The following is a 19,949-nucleotide window of genomic DNA, read 5'->3' on the forward strand; positions in this document are numbered from 1 at the left end:
ATGGCTGCGAAAACGACTTTCCAACCGGCCAAAGTGCATCCAACAACGCGTACCATTACCGGCAGACTCCGTTCTGTCGGCCATTTCCTCCCCACTGTCGCCTATCCAGATACGGCGGGGCCTCTCGATTTTGGCAAAACTCGGTTGTCTGGCATAGGCCGGTTCTCAGCGAGCCAATGTGGCGCCATCTCCGTGGCCAGGACCGTAAGAGGGTGCCTTGCCACCGCCTTACAGAAGGGTCTAGTCACCGTAACATGCTGGTGGTAGCGGATTGATTTTTGTCGATGTTTCGACTCGTGCTGGGCAAAATGCGGAACCCCGCTCCCTCGGGTGCAGATGGTCTCCATTCCATTATCTTTCGCATCTTTTGCGTTCCGTCGGAACGATCTCCGCAAAACACGACGTCTTCATCCACAAAAACCACCAGGGGTATTTGAAAGGACAAGATAGTGGACACCGGGATGCAATGGTGAGGGGTCCTCTATTGGTAGGCCGTCCGATAGGCGCCGGTTGTTACGCTGTCCACCGGTTGATCCAATCTGATTGGCCGTACTAGCTGATAGAGCCTCTTGTGCCAAGGTACTAGTCGGTGGCACTTGCTCCCGTGGTGCTGGCCTACATCTGTTGAGACGTCCAGTGGTACGTCATATCCCGCGTGCATCGAGTTTCTTTGACTCTACCCTGCCCTCCAAGATGATCCTACCGTAGCAGCGGCTTCTCAACATTGAAAAAGAAACAAGCAACCACAACGCGTGTTCATTGACAGAAGTCCTATTGCGAGTCGCCCTCTCACCGTATCCAATCCTGATTCCAATCGCGGGATTCAACAAGGTACCGCGCACCGCAACCGATCCATGGTGATCCGGCAAGACAAAAAAAAAGAGAGCCCGATGCGGGGGTCGAACCCGCAACCTTGAGGTTAAGAGCCTCACGCTCTGCCGATTGAGCTAACCGGGCCTTCGATACTTGTCCACTCTTGTAGGATTACACAAACGGAAGGCGCACGATGAATCATCAAGGCTTCACCCTCCAATTGAACGTGTTGGCAGTTCACTCCTTTCGCGGAGCACCCTTCTCCAGGTTCCTCAACCCATACATAGACAGCCTGCACATCCCCTCTCTCCGCCTGTATATGTATTGTATGTATATGCAGCATTCCTCGACCTCTTCCGATATCTGCCAGCAGACCGCTCACGGGTGGACAGCGTTTCTCAATAACTGAACAGGCATCTGGGACACTTCTCGAGGCGGAATCATGTCCGACAGCGGAGATCACTCAGAACCCAACTCGGCGACCAGCTCAGATTCACCGACCCCTCCACTCCAGTCGACCGCGCACTTTTACGACGATGCGACTGTGCGTATCATCGTAGAGCACACCGTCTTCGCCGTCCACAAGTCGCTGCTTAAAAAGTTCTCCAAGTACTTTGACACGATGTTCACCGGGCAGTGGCGCGAGGCGCAAGCATTGGGAATCAAACCTGAGGTCTCGCAAAAACAACCTGTCCACGCAATCGCGGTTTCAGATGTCACCACAGGCGCGCTGGAGCAATCTGTCGAGGCGATCGAGGATTCAAATGTCCCCGCGGATGCTGAAAAGGTCGAGGCGATCGAGAGGCCGGACGTCACCGTGGCACCTTTACTGAACGAGATTTTCCTGGAAGATCTCGACGGAGAACATTTCGAATCATTCCTCGATATCATCTATGAATTCAACGTGAACCTAATTACGCTCAACGTCTCCAAGCTTCTTGGCATACTGTTCACATCGGAGTACTTGCTAGCCGATCGCATTTTCAACGCAACAAAGTTTGCACTTCGGGCGATCAAGAAGGACTGGCGCAATATCGCAGAGTTCGTTCGCGGATTACATGGGTACAAAGAGCCTCTTGCACCATGCCTCGCATCGATCCGCAGTGAATGCGTGGAATTCTTTAGAAACGCCATGCAGTACGAGGACCGCTGCATTCGAGTGCTGCATTTCGCCGAGTCCTATCATTACCCCGAACTGCTCACTGACGAGTTCAAGGAGAAGTGGCCACGCAAACCTTTCTTGGATCTCTCGTTCCAGAACTTATCCATCGAGTTACAACACCGTCTTCTTATGAAGTTGACCGAGTGTACATGTGGTAAGGCTGAACCTAAGGGGCATGCAGCTACGTGTCCTCGAAATCCCACATCCTAGTAAACATATATCAACCTGCACATCCTCCAGCGGCGTATCAGAGTCTCCATCCCGTCCCCTGCGTCCTTCTGTGAATGAAACACGGCGCGAATAGATATGTATCGCAGAAAGAAGCACCTGTCAGAAAGAAAATTTGTATATCCATACTGAGAGGCATTGTGTTTTGCTGGGGCCATATTCGTTTCCAAGTACCATAACGGGTTGGCTCTTCATCAATACACTTTGATTACCTTCCTCTACACTGAACGCAAACTCTGCTCATGGCTGCTCCTCTTTCATACTACATTTTTCGATCCTCGGCAATATAAGGCTGCGGGGGACTTGCAGGAACAGGTCTTCGTAATGGTGCTTCGTGGAGCGGGTCGGCGGAGTCGGTGGTGCAACGGCGGATGGTGTAGAAATGCTGGTTGCGCGGTTTTCGGTGATCGGCGGGGTGGGCGGGGCGTCTTGAGAAAGGCTCAAGGGTCGACATCGAGAAACGCTCAATGGTATTCTGTCTGAGAGACCGGGTCGTTGAGCTGCGTCTCTTGGCATGCTGGCTATGCCGGAAACTGTAAAGGAGGAAACGGTCGATTTCGCATGTGAAAAGGTTGAAAGCCCAGATCCAACTGCCGCGCTGTCGAGTTTGGTAAAAATGACAGGTTTTTCGTGTCGCTGTGGATGAGTTCGTGGCGCCTCCGGCAAAAGATGCAAACTTGGTAATCCTCGCAAGAAATGTGCATCAAAATTGTCGAGCTTCGCTATTAGATACATCTAGAAGTTCAAAGAGAGTGTCCGCTCTCGCTTACGTCGTGTATGAATGATTTGGTCCTACGACTACCAAACAGGTCGCCTTATGCGCTCCCACGGGAACCGGCACGTGCGTCCGACCGGTGTCGGAGCACGAAAAAAGAAAAATCGCAAGGAAAATGGGTGAAGGCGCAGATGCCCTATACGTGTGCTCCGGTGGGCCACGACGCTTTATAATCATCTGAAGGAAACTCATCGTATTCCCACATCTCAGCAAGGTAGAGAACTTCCAGTCAGTAACCGTTCATTTGCGAGCCTAAAAACGCGCGGTATTCGTCGTGGAGTCTCTCAAAGGCCGGTAGGGCGGGCAGTCGGCACAGACCCTGCAAACACGGGTAGAAACCGCCCCAGGTGCTCGGGCGTACTGCTAAAGTGGTCCTCGGTCTTCTTCAGAAATTGATCGGCCTGTAGATAATTGCATGTGTAAAGCAAATCAAACAGCTCCACGATTGTCAACGACGACATATCGACTCTGAATGGCTCGTAGATGATGTCAAGAAGAGGTCAAACTCGGCCTTGGTGAGGCTCTGCAACGGTATCGGGGTGAGAGAGACGTCGTCCAAAGAGCCTGGTGATTCGCGCCAGGGTCCGTCGAACATCGTACTAAAGTACGTAGAGGACTTCTTCAGCAGAGATTTGTGGAGCGCAGAGATTGTGTCCTCCACCAGGACCGTGGCGTCTTTGTAGAGGTGTTTTGCTGAAGGTGTTGTGATGGATGGCGCAACAGACTCGATTGTCGGATTTGTTGAGGCTGTTTTGGTGATCGGGTCAGGAGCGGCAGGTTGAGAGGTAATCGAATTCCGACGGGCACTGCGGATCTTTCTGACGTACGACCGCTTCGTTGCGCGCCGCTCCTAGTCTGCATGGCGCTTATGGTTGCTGAACGGCAGACGGGTTGCGTGATTGAGACTCCGGGGCAGTTTAGTTATGTTCAAGAAAGAAGCCGAGGCGAACACAAGTTGGGTGAGTTATGTACATCCGCCGCGCTGTCGATTTTGTCTCATTCTCACAAAATGACAGGTGTTTTCCTCATTTCTTGCGCTAAGTTTTCGCCGTTATTATGCGGTCCCTTCCTGTTTGCGAATGCGTCAAGTAAAAGCGACCGAGTGCCAAGGTGCGACTCATATGTTTAAAATACTCGATTTATTTTCCCAGCTTATCATTCAGGTAGAGGTAGAGAGTCGGAAGCCGACTTCTGGACCTCCTTAAAACGCAGTACAGAACGCAATTCGGTTATCGGGATAGCAAGGGAGATTTAGATCAGGCGGCACAGTGATAATAGAAGCACCCACCACAATGGCCGCCGTTAACTGAAGCAACAAGGGTTCTCAAACACCTGGTTGTATAGAAGACGGTATCGCAGCTCGAAGGACAACATCTCGAAGTGCTCGTCTGTACGCAGTTTCCTGGGCCACTGGTGCTGGTAGTCATCCGAAAGAAGCTCGGAGATACCGTATTGCTCGGCAATGTAGAGGACGTGCACCCGATTGGCGGGGCCGGCCCTTTTCAAGAAAGCGACGCACCGGACCTGAACCGCTTTGAGGCTTGGTATATTTTCTGAATGGGCGTTCTTAAGTGCGCCGAGGTAATCACAGATGTTATCCCAGTTTATGCCAAGTTTTCGAAGGGCTTGTTGTCCTACTTCCGAGAACTTTTCAGCCAGCAAATATTCGCAAGCAGAAAGCAGACTGACAATTTGTGAGATTTCGAGCCACGATAGCTTCGAATCGACATCGAAGTCATAGATGAGATCGAGAAAGATATCGAACTCATCCTTCTTTAATCCCCTCAGCTGCACTTCAATTGGGCAAGTGGCCGAGACAAGTTTCGAGTCGTTCGTCCCCCGGACAGGGTTCGTTTCGCGCCACGGTCCGGCGAAAAGAGTCTCGAAATACATGGAATATCTCTTGAGGAGCGACTTGTGAACCGCAAACTCTTTGTCCTCCACGATTACCAGCACGGTGGCATCCTCGTAGTTGTGTTTCGCAGAGCGACTTCGAGTGCCGGTCAACAAATTCGAAGCGTCGACGGGGACTTGATCGTCGTCGGACATGTCGGTTGCTCGGCGGTCCGCTGAAGCTCGAGAGGGTTTAGGCGAAGACTGAGCGTGCAGTGGGCTCTAGCTTCAAGTGATAGGCGGTAGGGAGCTGATATACGGTTCAAACAGACTCTTGGGAAGGTAGGGAAGGACAGCGCAGGATGTGAAGTGGAATACCGTCTCCACGATGGAGGTGAAACAGCTCGATGTCCGACACACCTCCGCAGAATCCTTTCACCGCCCTGTGTCGCCCCGCTGACATTTAGATCTCCGCTGCAATGCATTCTCTGCGCAACATGCGAGGAGAAAGGGCAGACAATGACGGTGAGTTACATCAATGCGGATTGCATTTCATACTCACGCACATTTGGTTTGTGGAGAGGAGGGTGCTCGAGCAGACCATCAGCCAGTGGTTTCAACTCCACAGAGAAACGCATAGGCATCAGTTCCCGCCGGGGTTTCCTGGTTCAACTGCCGCACTCCAACGATCTTTTTTTCCCGTTCTCTCTCGCGCCTTCTTTCTTCATATTCTACTGCACCAGTCTATCTACATCCAGACTCGTTGGCGAAGATGTCCGACGGCGAGAAACCCGAATCGGAAACCGACTCCACTTCCCACGCTCAATCCCTAATCCGCTCCACCAAGCACTATTACGAAGACGCAACGGTATATGTAGTTGTCGAGGATACGGTTTACGCAGTGCATAAATCCTTGCTCAAGAAATTCTCCAAGTACTTCGATGCGATGTTTATGGGTCCGTGGCGCGAGGCACAAACCGGTGTGGAGAAGGCACCTTTCGATGTGAGGGGGGTGGTAATCAGAGGCGCTAAATCGATCGCGAAGCTTTTCACACTCCCTTGGCGCAAGAAAAATGTCGTGGAAACTCCCGACGAGCAGAAGGAGCCTGTTTCTGCGCCCGAGGCACTAGACTGTGCAGAAATTAAGGAGATTTTCAGTCAATTGCCTACTGCGGTGATGCTGTACATTCTCTTGAAAATGATTTGTCTCGACTTCGCCGCCTTGTTCAAAAGTCTCATCATCAGAGTGGTTCAACGGTTCATCGCCGTCGCCACCGAGATTAGGCCTGCGGCGCACGCTCTGAGTGAGGTTCATCTGAAGGATTTGAGGAAGGAGGAATTCGAGCTCTTGCTGGATGTGATATACAACCCCGTTGAAGTGCAGATCGAGTCGCTCGAAATATCGCAACTTCTCATTCTCCTCTTCACAACCGAATACCTGCAATGCGACGGATTTCAAGATGCGGCCAAAAGATCGATCGAGAAACATAAGAAAAACTGGGACAATATCAATGAGTTCTTCGCCGCGCTAAGCGATACACCGGCTGTGGCAAGCCTCGAAGGGATCCGCAATGACTGTTTGGTCTTCCTCAAATCGGCTGCAAATGATAGATGGGTTCATGTCTTGCATATAGCCGAGCAGTATGAAGTTTCGGAGCTGCTCTCCGACGAGTTGAAGTCAAAGTGGCCCATCAAGCCGTGGAAGAGTCCTATTTTCAAGCAACTGTCGATTGAGCTGCAGAACTGGCTTTTGCTGAATTACACCGTGCATCCATGTTCGCCCCAGTACTGCGCAAAGTATCACTGCTGTGGGTGCCCGCGTTATGAGTCGTAGTTTACTTCCCGTTTGCGGTGTCGAAGCATTAGCGTTGCACCTATTTGTAGCATGGCGAACCTCGTTGTGAATGTACATACATGTGACCTCATTGTCAAATCCATGCGAGCAATGCGTACCGCAGCCTCCATGCGTACCATTCGTATGAGCGGCACATTGGCTACATCGCTTGTTTTCTCATGCGACGAAGAACGCTCGTCTCATTCAAAGGTACCAGAAGGTCCGGAAAGCTACGTAAGTCACCGTCACTCTGATTCGCGGTATATCCAACCATGACATCAAGAAGAGTGTATCGTGCAGATGCGATGCGGGGGAAGTCAATCCAGTCCGCTTGCTCTTCTTGTCGCCGGATGTCTCTCACACGCCATGTTCTGCTTCAAACCTAATAGATCATTGATGCGCCAGTGCACGCAAGTACCCCAAGGGGGTTGCAGCTACTTTACGTGCCTAGTCATTCTACGCCACTAGACAGATATGGAATCTACAACTAGGCATCCAGTGCAGTGCTTGCCGTCTGAATACTATGTAGTGTTTGCCCCTACTGTTTCATTGTTGACGCGCGCTCGCAGAGAGGCGGGATCTGGCAATGTTGTTGGAAACGTGTTAACTGGAAACTCCTGATAAGCGACAGAACACGTGGAGGCGTATTCTCACCTGTTCTTGCAGTGAACATCACTCTGGTGCCGCGCTTGGGGGGATCAAAGACGGAACATCCATCACAGTGGTACCTCTCGTCACACTTAGAAGAAACGTCCACCATATCGAAAAATATGCGGTTCTGTAGCTCCAACGACAAGCTGAGGAAATTGACATCGGCGTATGCGTTGCGTGGCAAAAGGCCCTTCAAGTCCTCCGACAGCACCTCGTCAAATCCATACATTTCAGCGTATAACAGGACTTTCACGCAATCATTCCCCAGGGCGGATTTCAAGAACTTGATACACTGTGACCGAAGCTTGTTGAAGGAAACGTTGAGAGGGGTTTCGCTCAGGCCCGCCATAAAGTCTTCTATGTTGCCCCAGTGCTTGCCGCGTGCCTCAAGCACCATTCTGGTCGAGTCACGGATCGCATCAGCTTGGAGATAGTCTGATGTAACGTACAGCTCGAACAGTTGGGACACGGGAACCATCGACAAGTCGGTTAGCGGCTCGTAAATGACGTTCAGGAACGCCGTGAAATCCCGCGCCTTCAGTTCATCCATCCGGATCGGCTCGATGGATTCGACGCTTCAAGCCAGGGTCCGTCGAACATGGTGACAAAGTATTTCGAGGCCTTTTTGAGCAGAGACTTGTGTACGGCATAGACGCAATCTTCGACCACGAGCTGAACTGTGGCATTCTCGTAGAAGTGCTTTGAGCGGATCGGTGGTTCAACCGAAGACGGTGCCGTCGTGCTGGTCGCGGGAGTTTCGGTGGTCGGCGGGCCTTCGGCAATCATATGGGCTTCTGAGCCGGTCGGTTGTGAAGATTCTGACATGCTGTCGGGAGTGTCGGTGGTCGGGAAGCTTTCGGTTATAGGTTTGAGAGCGGCAGGCTCAGACAGACTATTGGTTTCGGCTCCTTCGGCGATGACGATAGGCTGAGCGAGACTTGAGCTTCCGGATCTTTCGGCGATGAGGCTCTCGGAGCGAGCTCCGCTGCGAGCTTTCCGCACGTATGGTCCGGGTCGTAGAATGCTTTTTCTTCCCATGCTGCCTATATCGGATAGAGGTAGACTACTATACTCAGGCTATCGTAGTACTCAATGAGGCTCGTGGGGGAAGACAAGGACGACAGCAGAGAAAGCTCGAGGATGAGGGTGACAAGCAGACGGTGAGTCACACACGCGCGGTCGAAATAGTCAAATTGACGAGGTCCTCGCAAACGACCGTTCATAGTAATGGTGGGGCAGCGTGAGGGAGTAGCATGGCAAGTCATCTGCACATGCAGGTGCTGCGGACAAACTACCGCCAAAGATTGAAATGCGGACGAGGAACGCAAACTGACGATGCGTCTCCTAAAGGCTACACAAATAGACTAGCTTCAAGAATTATAATGAGCCGAGCACATAGCTTACGACGTGCTACCGAACGCCCAACGCATTACCGCTCTGGCTCAATGTGTCAGCCATGTGACGAGATCGATGCAAAAGTTGGAAGCCATGCAAGTACGCCCCACCAGCGAAAATTATATGGCGCTTCGAGTCTCTTCCGGGACAAGGTGTCCCACACTTTGTAATCACTGTATGATTTCCTCCCCGCCCTTCACACTTCCTGCCGACCAGCGTCGGTCAATCCGTCATCACAGAAACCATGGGATTCCAGGAAAGGGACGGTTTACAAGCATGGGACGGTTTACATGGGACGGTTTACAAGCATCAGGGACATTCTTCTCGAGATTCAGTTCCTTCACGCCGTTCTGGACAACTTTTCCACATATGCCTTTATATATACCAGGTCAGCTTCCGCTATCAAAAGAACGCAGCAACCCCCAACCCTTACGCCGCTGCAAGCACTCCACACATGCACCTCAGATGCGAAAGTTTCCGTACGTATTGTCGTCGAGTCACTGTTTCTGCGCGAGACCGGTACGAAGAGAGCGTTTTGGCGGATTGCGTGCGGTTCCACCGTTTTTGCTGCGAACCGGGAGGAGCGGCATAAATCATTCAAGACTCCGCGCTATCATGCTTCAAAAGCCGATTTTGCAGCTTGACAGAGAGCATCGGAAACATCTGGATCTTGTATGTTTCCTTGGGTGACCATTGGTTATACTCATCCGAGCGCAGCGTTTCAGCATAGAACAGAACGCGAATACAGACAGAACTCCATTCTAGAGACCAGAAACTTCACACAGTCGGCCCGAAGCCTGTTGACGCTGGGAATAGCCGGCAACTTCTTCAGCTCATACAGATACTCAGTTATATTGAACCGACGTGTCATCAGGGCTTCCTCCGTCTTCTTGGGAACAGCTCCGCTTCTAAGTGGTCGCATGTGGAAGCAGCTAAACAAAGTCGGCAGGCTCATCAGAGCCCGATCGACGCGGAACGGTTCGTAAATGAGATCCAGAAACATCTCAAGGCCCAGGTTGGTCAGAGATTGCAGGTTGAGTGGGACAAGAGAACGCATACTGCGGTCAAAGATATATTCAGAGACCCCTGCGACTCGCGCCAAGGTCCCGTAAACATCACGACAAAATGCTTGGAGACCTTTTTGAGCGCAGATGTGTGGATCCCGAATATCGTGTTTTCGACGACGGTCTGGACTGTGGCGTCTTCCGCAGTAGTGCTCTGTTGCGCGAGTCGCGGAACCCGAGTCTGTCGAAATGTGGACGTAGAGGGAGAGGGTGTGAGGGTACGACCGACGCGCTGTCGAAATCGGGTCATGGCCTGTCATTTTGGTACTGTATGTACATGTTGGATGTTCCTGTATGTAATGTTGGACAATCTGGCTGGGGCGGTAGGAGAACGGGCGGTTACGGCTTGTGTGGCCGCATGACGTTGTCCCAGCTGGTGCTGTGTTTGGTAGCAATTATCTTCGCATGGTATGCATTTACAAAAAAAGTCGCAGAACTTAGAGTCGGGAGAACTGCATCTATTCGCCCCACCACCTATCTCCACAGGAGCATCTATACTTTTCCCAACGAGAAAGAGGTATATCGCCACCCCCATAGTTGCCTCGAACCTTCCCTTTCCTGTCCTTGTGAGAAATGATTACGAGTTTTGCATAGGTGTATTTGAGCGGATCGGCCTGATATCGTAGCAGGTAGTGACGTAAGACGCCTCGGCTAGCTCTTTCGAAACGACTCTCTGACTTCTGTTTCTTCTCGAGGAAGCGAAGGGTGGCGGCTGCGTCTCCGGTGTGAATAGTTTTTGGAGCGGGGCCGGTCAGTCGTGCGAGATTCAACCCGGAGTCGAACGGATTTCTTTCAACTTCGGCATTGCATGGTATAGAGATATCTGTCAGGTCGTCGAAGCGTTTACTGTACTCCTTTACGGCCTCCACAATGAAACCTTTTCGTGTTTTGCGGAGACCATACATGGAGTACTTGAAGTATCCGTTGCTTAACAGTCCCAGTATCCGCTTTGGCCTTCTTCATGGTAGTGTTCGTAAGTGCAGAGAAGCATGGCTGAAGGGAAGGTTGTCGTGGTAGAAGACGACTGAGGCTGATATCCCTTGAATCAACCAAATAGAAGTTCGTTAGGTTCGATAACGCACAGCTTCCGGAACACTCCTTCAAACGTTCTCTACGCGAGCTGATCTTCTCTGATAAGGTGATCTGGGCATCTTGGGCATAGCACATCGGGCATATTTATGCGAGGTGCCTAGTCTGAGTCAACCCGCCGAAATCTGTAATATTCAAGGTAGTCACTATACGCAACGTGATACACGTAAGATACTAAGAAGACCATACATGTACAGTAGGTGGCTATGCTGGGTTGCCCTGAGCCCAGCCCGTCAAAGCCTTGCCTGCATCGGTCTATCTTGCTCTCACAATGGACGGTCGCAAGTTCGAGGATGACTTGCGCGAACTCATCGATTACTTCTGGCCCGTCCAACTCTCCAACGCCTCTACCGGCACGAAACACACGAGGAGACATTACAAGCCAACCTTCAGAGCGCTCAAGAAATGCTGGACGATCAACGTGTACACCAGCAAAGTGTGCAAGCTGATCTGGCTGAAGCCAGGGAGACCATCGAAGAAGCACAAAACCGGATCGACGAGCCCAACAAGGCGACCGAAGCGCGATCCGAAGAAATCGAACAGCAACGAGCTGCGATAGCGGAGGCCGAAAGAAATATCACAAATTATGACAACCAGTTGAGGCAGTCAACCGAAGCGCAGCGTGAACTCGAAGCACCTTTAGCAGCGCGAACGACCGAATTGGATACGGTTGCAGATTACGTTTCCAGCATGGCCGAAGTCGTTTGCCACAGGAACCAGCTCCTGATAGGAGCGGGTCAAGATTCGCCGGCTGTGCGGACAAGATACGACAGAATACAAGATCTTGGTTTGGGGGGTTTGATTGGTAAATATTCCAACCATCTTCTGCTAGGTTGTGCCCACTCTGACCCAAATGAACGTTGTAGGAAGCCCACAAGCCTCAATTCAAGATGCGCCCCGGGCGTCAAGCTCCTCCTCTTCCTCCGCCCCACCCACCCAGCCGATCCGACTGTAGCCATACATCAGTGTAGAGGCTACCTGGCTGCACATCGTGCAGTCGGTGCGACAGATCATCCAGAGCGGCGTCTGGGTGCCGCTCTTGCCCGGCGAGATGCACTCGACTGTAGGCGTCGGCGAGAGCCCGCTCTCCACCGTGCGCAGGATTGCAAAGCGTACACTGTCGGAGCAGCGCCGGCTGAACGAGATGATCCAAGATGTCCGCGAGACGGCGTCCGTGCTACTCACGGACCACGGCGGCATGCCGCACGACTACGACCCACAGCACGCGTTCGACGTGGTTACAGCGTTTGGCGCACGCATCATGGAGCCGGTGCGCCTCGCCAAGCGGCACGCGGTCAGCGAGGAGCAGCTGCGCGACTCGATCCAAGCGCTGCAGCGCTCTCTGTCGGAGCTGAAGGCGATCGTGCGCCAGTACACGTCCACGCCTGTACGCCCGGCGCGCACCGGGTTCTAAACACGGGCGTGGAGGCGCGTTCCGGGGCTCTAGGCTGAACGTGGGGGCCGGCACATGAATGAATCTATACGTATATTCCATCTGGGTTATGGATTAGGTGATATTTATAAACTCTGTCGCCATCTGTCTGTACATGACTCGAGGTCAAGTTTCCCACAGATATCATAACATCGTAACATCATCATGTAAACAACGCTACGGCCCAGCTAGTCCAGCGACTTCCGTGCGTGTTCATGTCTGCTCGATGTCAAAGTTTGTCGCTCCGGATCGAGAACCCCCTCCCACTCATCCCATAGGTGGCCGATTCTCTCGACACTTTAGGATGTAATAGTATAAAAGGCGTAAGAACGTTCAACTCGCGAGACATCATGAATTTGAGTGGGAGACCTTCATCACGGGTGAAAAACCAAGACGACGTCCATGTACCCAGAATTGATCGAGATGGTTCCTACGTTCGATAGTCTGGACCTGAGAAGTATAGAGAAGAGCACATCCGATCCCTCAAGAATCATGTACAAGGGCACACGCCTTCTCTTGCGAAGCCGCATCGAGTTGGACATGGAGACCGGGAACACAAGGGTTGCAGAAGGTGTTCATACGCTGAACGAACGTCTCGAAGAATTGAACGTACAGGTTGAGTTTTCAGATCTAATCTTCGAGGATTCGGTGCTCCTCATTGAGAAACAAGGTACATCCTTTGATACCATAAATTCCGAGGCGATTCTCGATCTTATGGTGGAGAAGTGGCCCTGCGAAGCAATCTTGCGACTGGCCAATGATGATGACTACTTATACAACGAGGATACGGACACAGAATCCTCCGCGGGGGAACCAGGACCTCACCTCCTGTGTATGGAGGCCCTTATCTTTCCAACCTACACGTCGCCCCAAGCACCGGCTGCTCGACCGTGTGGAATACATTGAGGAGGTTTTATCAAGGCCTAATCATCTTGGCAGCGTGCAAGGTTGGGTCAAGATGATGCAGGACAATTGGACCGACAAACCGATGGAAAGAAATGGTAACACCCCACCAACAAACTAATCTTTGAGGGAAGTAACTGCTTTTTGTTACGCCCATGGTATGTGTGTGGCTGAACAGGGCTGTAGACCCTGTTGGCCGTAGCGCGACAGGGTGATGGGACTGGTCTGGGATTGCTCGACGTCAGAACGGAATGGATATCCAGATTTCGAGCACGGTTTTAGCGGAGCATTGGAAAAGCCAGGCGTTTGAGACACCACCGACGCGCTGTCGAATTCCGGTCATTTTGTTATGTACGAGATCAAACAGTCGGTCAATCAGTTCATATTGCAAGGATGCACAGGCAAAGCTGGGTTGTGGAGCGACACAGGATTGCGAGATTCAATCTCCCACAATCATCGAGGTGGTCTCCAACCCTCAGCCATGTCTGCGCATCTCGAGCCCGGACGTGTAAATCTCGCCATTGGACGATCCCAAGGCGCAATTCGCATTCGTGTGTGGACAGACAACCGCTGGGCAATGTGCCACGCAGTGAAGCACAGGATATTCAAGGTTCACCACCTCGGCATGAAGCAATTGTGCTTCGAGAACAGGCAAACATGTTCGGGGAACTGTGCCGATGCCAACTCTGCGACCCCACCGAAATATAGAAGCCCCTTAGTTCCGCTCTTCAAACGCCCCGACTCATGACCATGTGTGTATCAGTGAAAGTTGCGTGGAGTGGAGAACTCTCTAGGTGGCTGATGGGACCCAGTGAACGAGCCATCGGTCATCATCGGGAGCAATGCAAATCATAGGGAAACGGGCCTGACGGCGACTTCCAACAGCGCGGCGGTGAACGTGTCGGCCTGTGGAGGTATGCACAAGCCTTCTCGTGTCCTACCCACCCGCCAACCGAGACAGGGACAAGCGATGCGTCCGCGGTGTCTGCATTCAGGTAGACAGACCTCACCAGGTGCATCTTCTGTTTCACTTCGCTAAGGGGCTTCCCCCTCACCGTCTGTTCCGACCTAGGAAACCACGCAGTTTCCCATCACCGCCCTCGTTGACTTGAAGTTTGTCGGAATGCCCGACAACGGAACCCCCGATCCCGAAACGGATCCAATCTCACACGAACACCCGCACCCGCTCAGCGAAATATAATCACGAGGATGCGTCCGTGGGTATCGTTGTGTGCAAGACACTGTTTTCGCCGTTCACCCTTTCAACCTCGGCCGTGTAAGCCGAAGCCCACCCCTGACTTCGGGGTCCATCTGCAAAGATATGAACAAAGCAGCCCTTCTCGCTACTCTCGGCCGTCCTATATTGGCTACTAAACCGCAAATTGGCCACCCGCTCAGCATCCTGAAGCTCTCCAGGCCGCTCTTCCACGCCGGAGTGCTTGCAAGCCCACGAGGTCCCCAAACGAATGCCGGGGAAGACACTTCCGGAGCGCGGCGATAACGTGCGACAGAGCATCCCCGGATTCCGTCGAAGCGGGTTCCAACCCACCTATGGTCACGGGTCTGGTAACCCGGTCAGGGGCTGTGAAAACGTCCTCAGGTCAGGGTATTCCGGTGGGGTCTGAGTTCGCCAGACCAAGATCTTTCACTCAGGCCCATGAACGGCCGAATTGCGCCCCCGTGATCTGTACAGGGATCCGTACTTCCCCAGACGCCCCACGTAGAATTTCCACAACGCACACCACAACCCGCGGGCACGAGTAGAGAAGACCACCGGCAGACCATCGATTCAAACATTACCCGCACACCGGAAAAGAAATGTAAACAAAAAGCGATGATACCAAAACAAAGCTGAGGGGGGCGGGAACGAAAACTAATGGAAGCTGTACTGTACACCCCGTCCCCTCGCCTTTCGCTTCCAAAAACAGGAATGGAGTCACACTGGGATTACGGAACGGCCGCCTTGGCTAACAGGTGTGTGTTCCCAACCCCATCCAAAACACAAAAACACCACCGCGTACAACGACACGATCAAAGAGATGCGAGGGACGATTTCGGCGGACCGCTACCGCGGGTTAGTGCGGCCGAGTGGCATACAACGTCGGATCCAGGGTCATGATACGCTGCTGGGTTTGCTCCGGGGTAAGGTCGTGTGCGTTGGGGGGCATGAAGATGACCTTCGTGTCCGCGCGGCCGGCCATGCTGTTCAGCGTTTCCAGGTAGCGGATTTGCATCGCCTGTGAAAAAAAAAATATCAAAGGGGGGGGGGTGTTAGTGTGTGAAGAGGTGTGAGGGGGCAAGCGGGAACTGGGACTTACGGCCGGCGTGTTGAGGATATCCGAAGCCTCTCGCATAAGTTTCGCGCTCTCGACCTCCGCTCTCGCCGCGATGATCTTACTCTCGCCCAACCGTTGCTGTTTCGCGGCGGAACTCAGCGTCTGCTGCAACTCTTGCGAAAAGTTCATGTCTTTGATCAAGATGCTCTCGACTTTGACCCCCCACGTGCTCGCGGGCCCCTCCACAATGAGCTGAATCTCCTGCGCAACCGTCTCGCGTTGTTCAATCACCGTCTGGATATCCCTCGCGCCCACGATCTGTCTCAGCGTGGTTTGAGTTCGCTCAACGAGAGCTTTGCGGACGTCGTTGACGAGGAACGCGGCGGTGTAGGGGTCGATGATGTGCCAGTAGAGCACGCTGTCGATCATGACGAGGACGTTGTCTTTGGACATGACGGATTGGGTCGGGATCGACTCGATCTGGATCTTGACGTTGAGGCGTTGGATTGTTTCGGTTATGGGGTTGATTTCGTGCAGGCCGGGGTCGACGCTGGTGGAAATTTCGAATGGAAGATGTGAGATAGGTTTTCCTCCGACATGGAATCTTTGCGGGATGTTTCGGAAACGAACAGCGAACATCTCTTGATGTGAACATACCTCTTATAATACCGCCCAAACCTCGTAATCAAGCCCACGTTGCCTTGCTCCACCGTCTTATACGGGTTCGGGAAACACACACAGAGAGGTATACTGCCCACCCCGCCCAAAACGCCGCCAATGCAACTCATCATGCTCTCATACCACCCATACGCCTCCTTCGGCAGCGGGATCTCTTTTGCGTAGGACTGCTGCATGGGGAACATGGGGGGAGGGGTGGCTTCGTGGGCGCGGGGTTGCTGGGTGGTGATTTGCATTGGGTCGTTGGAGAAGGGGGGGAGGGTTGGGGCGATGGCGCGTTTGGAGGTGGAGGAGGGGTGCAGGGGGCTGCGGGGGTCGACGAGGTTTGTTTGGGATGAGGAGGACATGAGGGTTGGTTGTGTGATGGTGATGGCCGGGGTGTGGAGGAGGTGTGAAGTGGCTTTTTCCGCGTGTGCGTTTTGCGCCTCGAAACACTTGGGGGTTACTTCAGGTGAGAAGGTCAAGGCACACTTGGGACTACGACTCTACGAGACTATGGATGGGTGCGACGGGAAGTTGAACTGTGTTCTTGGCGATGGAAAGCCTCCCGAGCCCTTTTTATCTTGGCGTCGGTGCACATAGTAGGTACAGTATGTACAGTATGTGCTCTTTTTTTCCATCGACATGCTACTGCTGCTCGACCCCCCAACAAGTCGTCACGGGCAAAGGGGGTGGGGAAAGGCATATGCATGTGCAATGTAGTGTACAACAGGCCGCTGCCATAGGACGCCCACCTGCCAAGGGGTCCGGCACAAAATGACATAAAAGTTGGCGAAGGGGCCAAGTAGGCACACTATGCATCATACAAAAGCCCGTGAAGAGACGTAGAGATGGAGCAGGGACAAGAGAGAACACCGCTCGTTTTGCCAAGTCACTTTGAGTTTGTTTGCCAAGTCAACCACCCCGCCTACATACGTTAGCTTGCCTACTCACATGGACACCCGGATGTACAGTATGTATGCCACACACTTACAATACCGCCCTGCATGACGGCCTGCTGCTTGACGTACTGTACAGTATTGCTACCTGCTTCCCACCCGGGCCACTTCGTTCCTTCATGCGAGTTCATCCGTTGTCGACTCGCCGTAGTAGGGTACCGCCAAGTTCCTAAGGAATGTGTCGTGCGTACGGCCCCAAATGAGTGTCATTTTTGATCATTATACAGTAGATCCCGCCGTTCGGCCGCATGTAAAAACGACAACCACCGCGGCAAACGGCCATGTTCGGAGACCTGTTGCGCGGCGATTTCGCACTGGTATGCATGTATGTATGCATGTATGTATGTAGTGGATCGCTTTTATTGTTTCCTTCCGGTCTATCATACTACGAGCCTGTGCATGTAGTCGCTCGTCGGAGAGAGACGGAGACAACTTCGGTCAACACCCTGTAAGTGAGTGAGTAGTTCCAACTCCGCCCCTCCGTGCCCCTCCGACGTGGATCAAGCGATGGATTCCCAAAAGCGGATGGATGCAAGAAGGTTCTTGTTTCCCAGATCCAGTTTGGGCGGGGGGGCGGGGAGAATTGAGTGTATTCTTAGCACTCCTCGCCCGCCTTTGACTACTATCATCTGTACTATGTTTGGGGGGGAGATTACTTATGAGAGGGTGAGTCACTCCCTGCCACTCCAACTGTCCGCTGTCCAAAGAGCCCCCTCCCCCTCAGAGAGAGAGACAGAGAGAGAGAGAGAGAGAGAGAAAGTCGTACTGAGCACGCAGCCTTCACTCAACAGCGTTCTTCCCCACTCCCTCCCATACATACAGTACATACATACTCACTCACTCCCTCCTTCTCCCGCCCTCCTCCTTTACTCACCCCCCCGCCCAACATGTCGCCCTCAACAACAACAACCTCCTCCGGGACGCCACAGAGGTTCCCTTACTACTCTCCCCCCGCTCCCTACAACACAGACTCAGACTCAGACTCAGACTCCCTCCTCGCTCACAACCAGCACTGGGCTTACCCTACTCCACAGCAACACTATCACTCAAACCGCCGCCGCTGCAAAACCATAACCGCAACCCTCAGGCTCCGTGAAACCCTCTCCTCCCGCCACAACTCAACAACATTCTCAACAAGCTCAGCAGCACACTCTTATGCAACTCGCAAACTCCCAGGCTCTTTCCACCACTCCCCACAACACATCGATACTACCGGTTACGACAAGATATTCGCCGCTGAATGGTTGGACGACGAGAACGTCGTGGTTGGGACAAAGTGTGGGAAACTTGTCGTTTGTGACGTGGATAAGGGGAGGAGGGTGGAGATTCCCACCGTAAGGGACCTACAATGGGGGACGCATTCGGAGGTGAGTGACGAGAGCGATAGCGAGCGTCAGAACTTTTAGCGAGCGGAGCGATGCAGGGTATTGTTCAACCAACCAACCTTCGCTTCGCAACCTCCCAACAATCGCTTCGCAGCCACCCATCGTACTTGGTGGACTGACGAATTTTTCCCATTTTCATTAGGAATCCGCTGGGGGAGGCTCAGGCTCAGGGATCCGATGCATTGCGATCAATCCATCGCGGACACTCATCGCCGTCGGAGTCGGGTTCCCCTTAGGATGCGTTGAAATATTCAGCCTACCATCCTTCCAAGTCGTCGGAGTACTTCAAGGCCACGAAGATCTCGTCTTTTCGCTCGCCTGGATCTCCGATACCTGCCTCGCTACGGGATCAAGAGACGCTACCATCGCCTTATGGGACGTCGATTGCAACTGCGACGGTCACATCCAACCCACACGGCGAATCGTATCCCCCTCCTCCTTCGGTGCCCCCTACAGCATCCACACCCCAACCTTCCGCGCCCAAAAACACCGCGACCGCGTCCGCGACCTCCACTACTCCCCCACCACCCACACCCTCGCCACCCTCAGCACCGACGGCCTCCTCAAACTCTGGGACTGCCGCACAACAGCGACAACCCACTCCTTACCCCCAACAACAACATCCACAATCATCCTCCGATACCGTGACGAACTCACCTGTCTCGCCCAGGACTCTTCACAGAATACAAACCTGTACGCGGTGGGGTCAGCAGCAAAAGTATCCATCATCGACCCACGCATCAACACCGTAGCCACAGCGTTCGATTCATGCGACGACGGCTGGGGCGTGCGTTCCCTCCTCTTCAAAGGCGAGATGGTCGTCGTCGGCGGCGGAAAAGGCCGTATCGCCTTCTGGGACGCCCGCGCAGCCAAATACATCTCCTGGGTCGAGTCCCCCCCCACTTCCTCAACCTCACAACAACCCACCGCCGCTCCCAATGACGCAAATGACAACTCCTCCGAAGAAGAAGAAACACTAAGCACACCCGAATCTCATGCCCCGCCCTCCCTCACGCGGACACCCACCCTCCATCCGCACCGCCGTCTCTCCACGCATCTGCTCACCCACCTGCCTGCGAACCATACGGCGTGGCATACGACGGGGGAGGGGTATCTGTTACCGAACGAGGTGTGGAGAAGTCATTTTAGGGGCTATGCGGTGAAGAACGCGCCGTATGTGATGCGGTTTGCTGAACGGGGAGGCGTGGGATTGGGAAGATTGTTTGTGGCTGGCGGGCCGTTGCAGGTCAATTTGGAGGGGAGTTGGGCGGGCGTTTTTTGGTAGTCGATTTGACGGGAGGCGGGGGGTTATGTTACCCGGGTACCTATTGACTTGACCTGTAGGTTTTATTTGGTTTGGCGTAGTTTTAGAGAGTATGGTAGAGATGTAGGTAGACCTTAGAGCCCTTGTATGCGAATCTTGAGCGGGGAGGAAACCTGATAGAACACGACGGTTCGTAGATTAGAAATGGATGTAAACGTTACATACAGCT

The 19,949-nt window shown here is 53.1% G+C and overlaps 10 protein-coding genes and 1 non-coding gene across 11 annotated transcripts; 5 read left to right on the forward strand and 6 right to left on the reverse strand.

Annotated features, from left to right (window-relative positions):
* Positions 1-884: 884 nt before the first annotated feature.
* On the reverse strand, positions 885-957 carry EV422DRAFT_t127. The gene has a single exon. It is a non-coding gene; the product is annotated as a tRNA-Lys (tRNA).
* Positions 958-1,034: 77 nt separating this feature from the next.
* On the forward strand, positions 1,035-2,401 carry EV422DRAFT_542336 (uncharacterized protein). Its single transcript, XM_053071267.1, has one exon. It carries the CDS (start codon positions 1,256-1,258, stop codon positions 2,183-2,185), a length of 930 nt encoding a protein of 309 aa, XP_052922271.1. The 5' UTR covers positions 1,035-1,255; the 3' UTR covers positions 2,186-2,401.
* Positions 2,402-3,426: 1,025 nt separating this feature from the next.
* EV422DRAFT_570926 (uncharacterized protein) lies at positions 3,427-3,839 on the reverse strand (the record flags this gene model as incomplete). The annotated part of the gene is made up of 2 exons (XM_053072934.1): positions 3,427-3,725; positions 3,806-3,839. 2 exons carry the CDS (start codon positions 3,837-3,839, stop codon positions 3,427-3,429), a joined length of 333 nt encoding a protein of 110 aa, XP_052922272.1.
* A 249-nt stretch (positions 3,840-4,088) lies between these two features.
* Positions 4,089-5,305, reverse strand: EV422DRAFT_231573 (uncharacterized protein). Its single transcript, XM_053065555.1, has one exon. It carries the CDS (start codon positions 5,025-5,027, stop codon positions 4,281-4,283), a length of 747 nt encoding a protein of 248 aa, XP_052922273.1. The 5' UTR covers positions 5,028-5,305; the 3' UTR covers positions 4,089-4,280.
* Positions 5,306-5,583: 278 nt separating this feature from the next.
* Positions 5,584-6,645, forward strand: EV422DRAFT_509132 (uncharacterized protein; the record flags this gene model as incomplete). Its single annotated transcript, XM_053068817.1, has 1 exon — positions 5,584-6,645. One exon carries the CDS (start codon positions 5,584-5,586, stop codon positions 6,643-6,645), a length of 1,062 nt encoding a protein of 353 aa, XP_052922274.1.
* Positions 6,646-7,317: 672 nt separating this feature from the next.
* On the reverse strand, positions 7,318-8,519 carry EV422DRAFT_580874 (uncharacterized protein; the record flags this gene model as incomplete). Its single annotated transcript, XM_053073354.1, has 4 exons — positions 7,318-7,333; positions 7,374-7,871; positions 7,895-8,339; positions 8,369-8,519. The coding sequence occupies 4 exons, from the start codon at positions 8,517-8,519 to the stop codon at positions 7,318-7,320; spliced, it is 1,110 nt and encodes a 369-aa protein (XP_052922275.1).
* On the forward strand, positions 8,517-9,510 carry EV422DRAFT_542350 (uncharacterized protein). Its single transcript, XM_053071268.1, has 2 exons — positions 8,517-8,790; positions 8,908-9,510. Exons 1-2 carry the CDS (start codon positions 8,550-8,552, stop codon positions 9,333-9,335), a joined length of 669 nt encoding a protein of 222 aa, XP_052922276.1. The 5' UTR covers positions 8,517-8,549; the 3' UTR covers positions 9,336-9,510.
* A 201-nt stretch (positions 9,511-9,711) lies between these two features.
* EV422DRAFT_509134 (uncharacterized protein) lies at positions 9,712-10,660 on the reverse strand (the record flags this gene model as incomplete). Its single annotated transcript, XM_053068818.1, has 3 exons — positions 9,712-9,987; positions 10,033-10,134; positions 10,304-10,660. The coding sequence occupies 3 exons, from the start codon at positions 10,658-10,660 to the stop codon at positions 9,712-9,714; spliced, it is 735 nt and encodes a 244-aa protein (XP_052922277.1).
* Positions 10,661-11,020: 360 nt separating this feature from the next.
* EV422DRAFT_231633 (uncharacterized protein) lies at positions 11,021-12,401 on the forward strand. The gene has a single exon (XM_053065556.1). The coding sequence runs from the start codon at positions 11,250-11,252 to the stop codon at positions 12,294-12,296; it is 1,047 nt and encodes a 348-aa protein (XP_052922278.1). The 5' UTR covers positions 11,021-11,249; the 3' UTR covers positions 12,297-12,401.
* A 2,534-nt stretch (positions 12,402-14,935) lies between these two features.
* On the reverse strand, positions 14,936-16,888 carry EV422DRAFT_542363 (stomatin family protein). Its single transcript, XM_053071269.1, has 3 exons — positions 16,113-16,888; positions 15,498-16,005; positions 14,936-15,416 (listed from the first exon to the last, which is right to left on the reverse strand). Exons 1-3 carry the CDS (start codon positions 16,478-16,480, stop codon positions 15,255-15,257), a joined length of 1,038 nt encoding a protein of 345 aa, XP_052922279.1. The 5' UTR covers positions 16,481-16,888; the 3' UTR covers positions 14,936-15,254.
* Positions 16,889-17,744: 856 nt separating this feature from the next.
* On the forward strand, positions 17,745-19,948 carry EV422DRAFT_542366 (WD40-repeat-containing domain protein). The gene is made up of 2 exons (XM_053071270.1): positions 17,745-18,438; positions 18,599-19,948. The coding sequence occupies exons 1-2, from the start codon at positions 17,959-17,961 to the stop codon at positions 19,739-19,741; spliced, it is 1,623 nt and encodes a 540-aa protein (XP_052922280.1). The 5' UTR covers positions 17,745-17,958; the 3' UTR covers positions 19,742-19,948.
* The last annotated feature ends 1 nt before the right edge of the window (position 19,949 follows it).

The sequence above is a fragment of the Fimicolochytrium jonesii genome (assembly GCF_025526975.1).
Source record: "Fimicolochytrium jonesii strain JEL569 chromosome Unknown EV422scaffold_29, whole genome shotgun sequence".
Classification (NCBI taxonomy): Eukaryota; Fungi; Chytridiomycota; class Chytridiomycetes; order Spizellomycetales; family Powellomycetaceae; genus Fimicolochytrium; species Fimicolochytrium jonesii.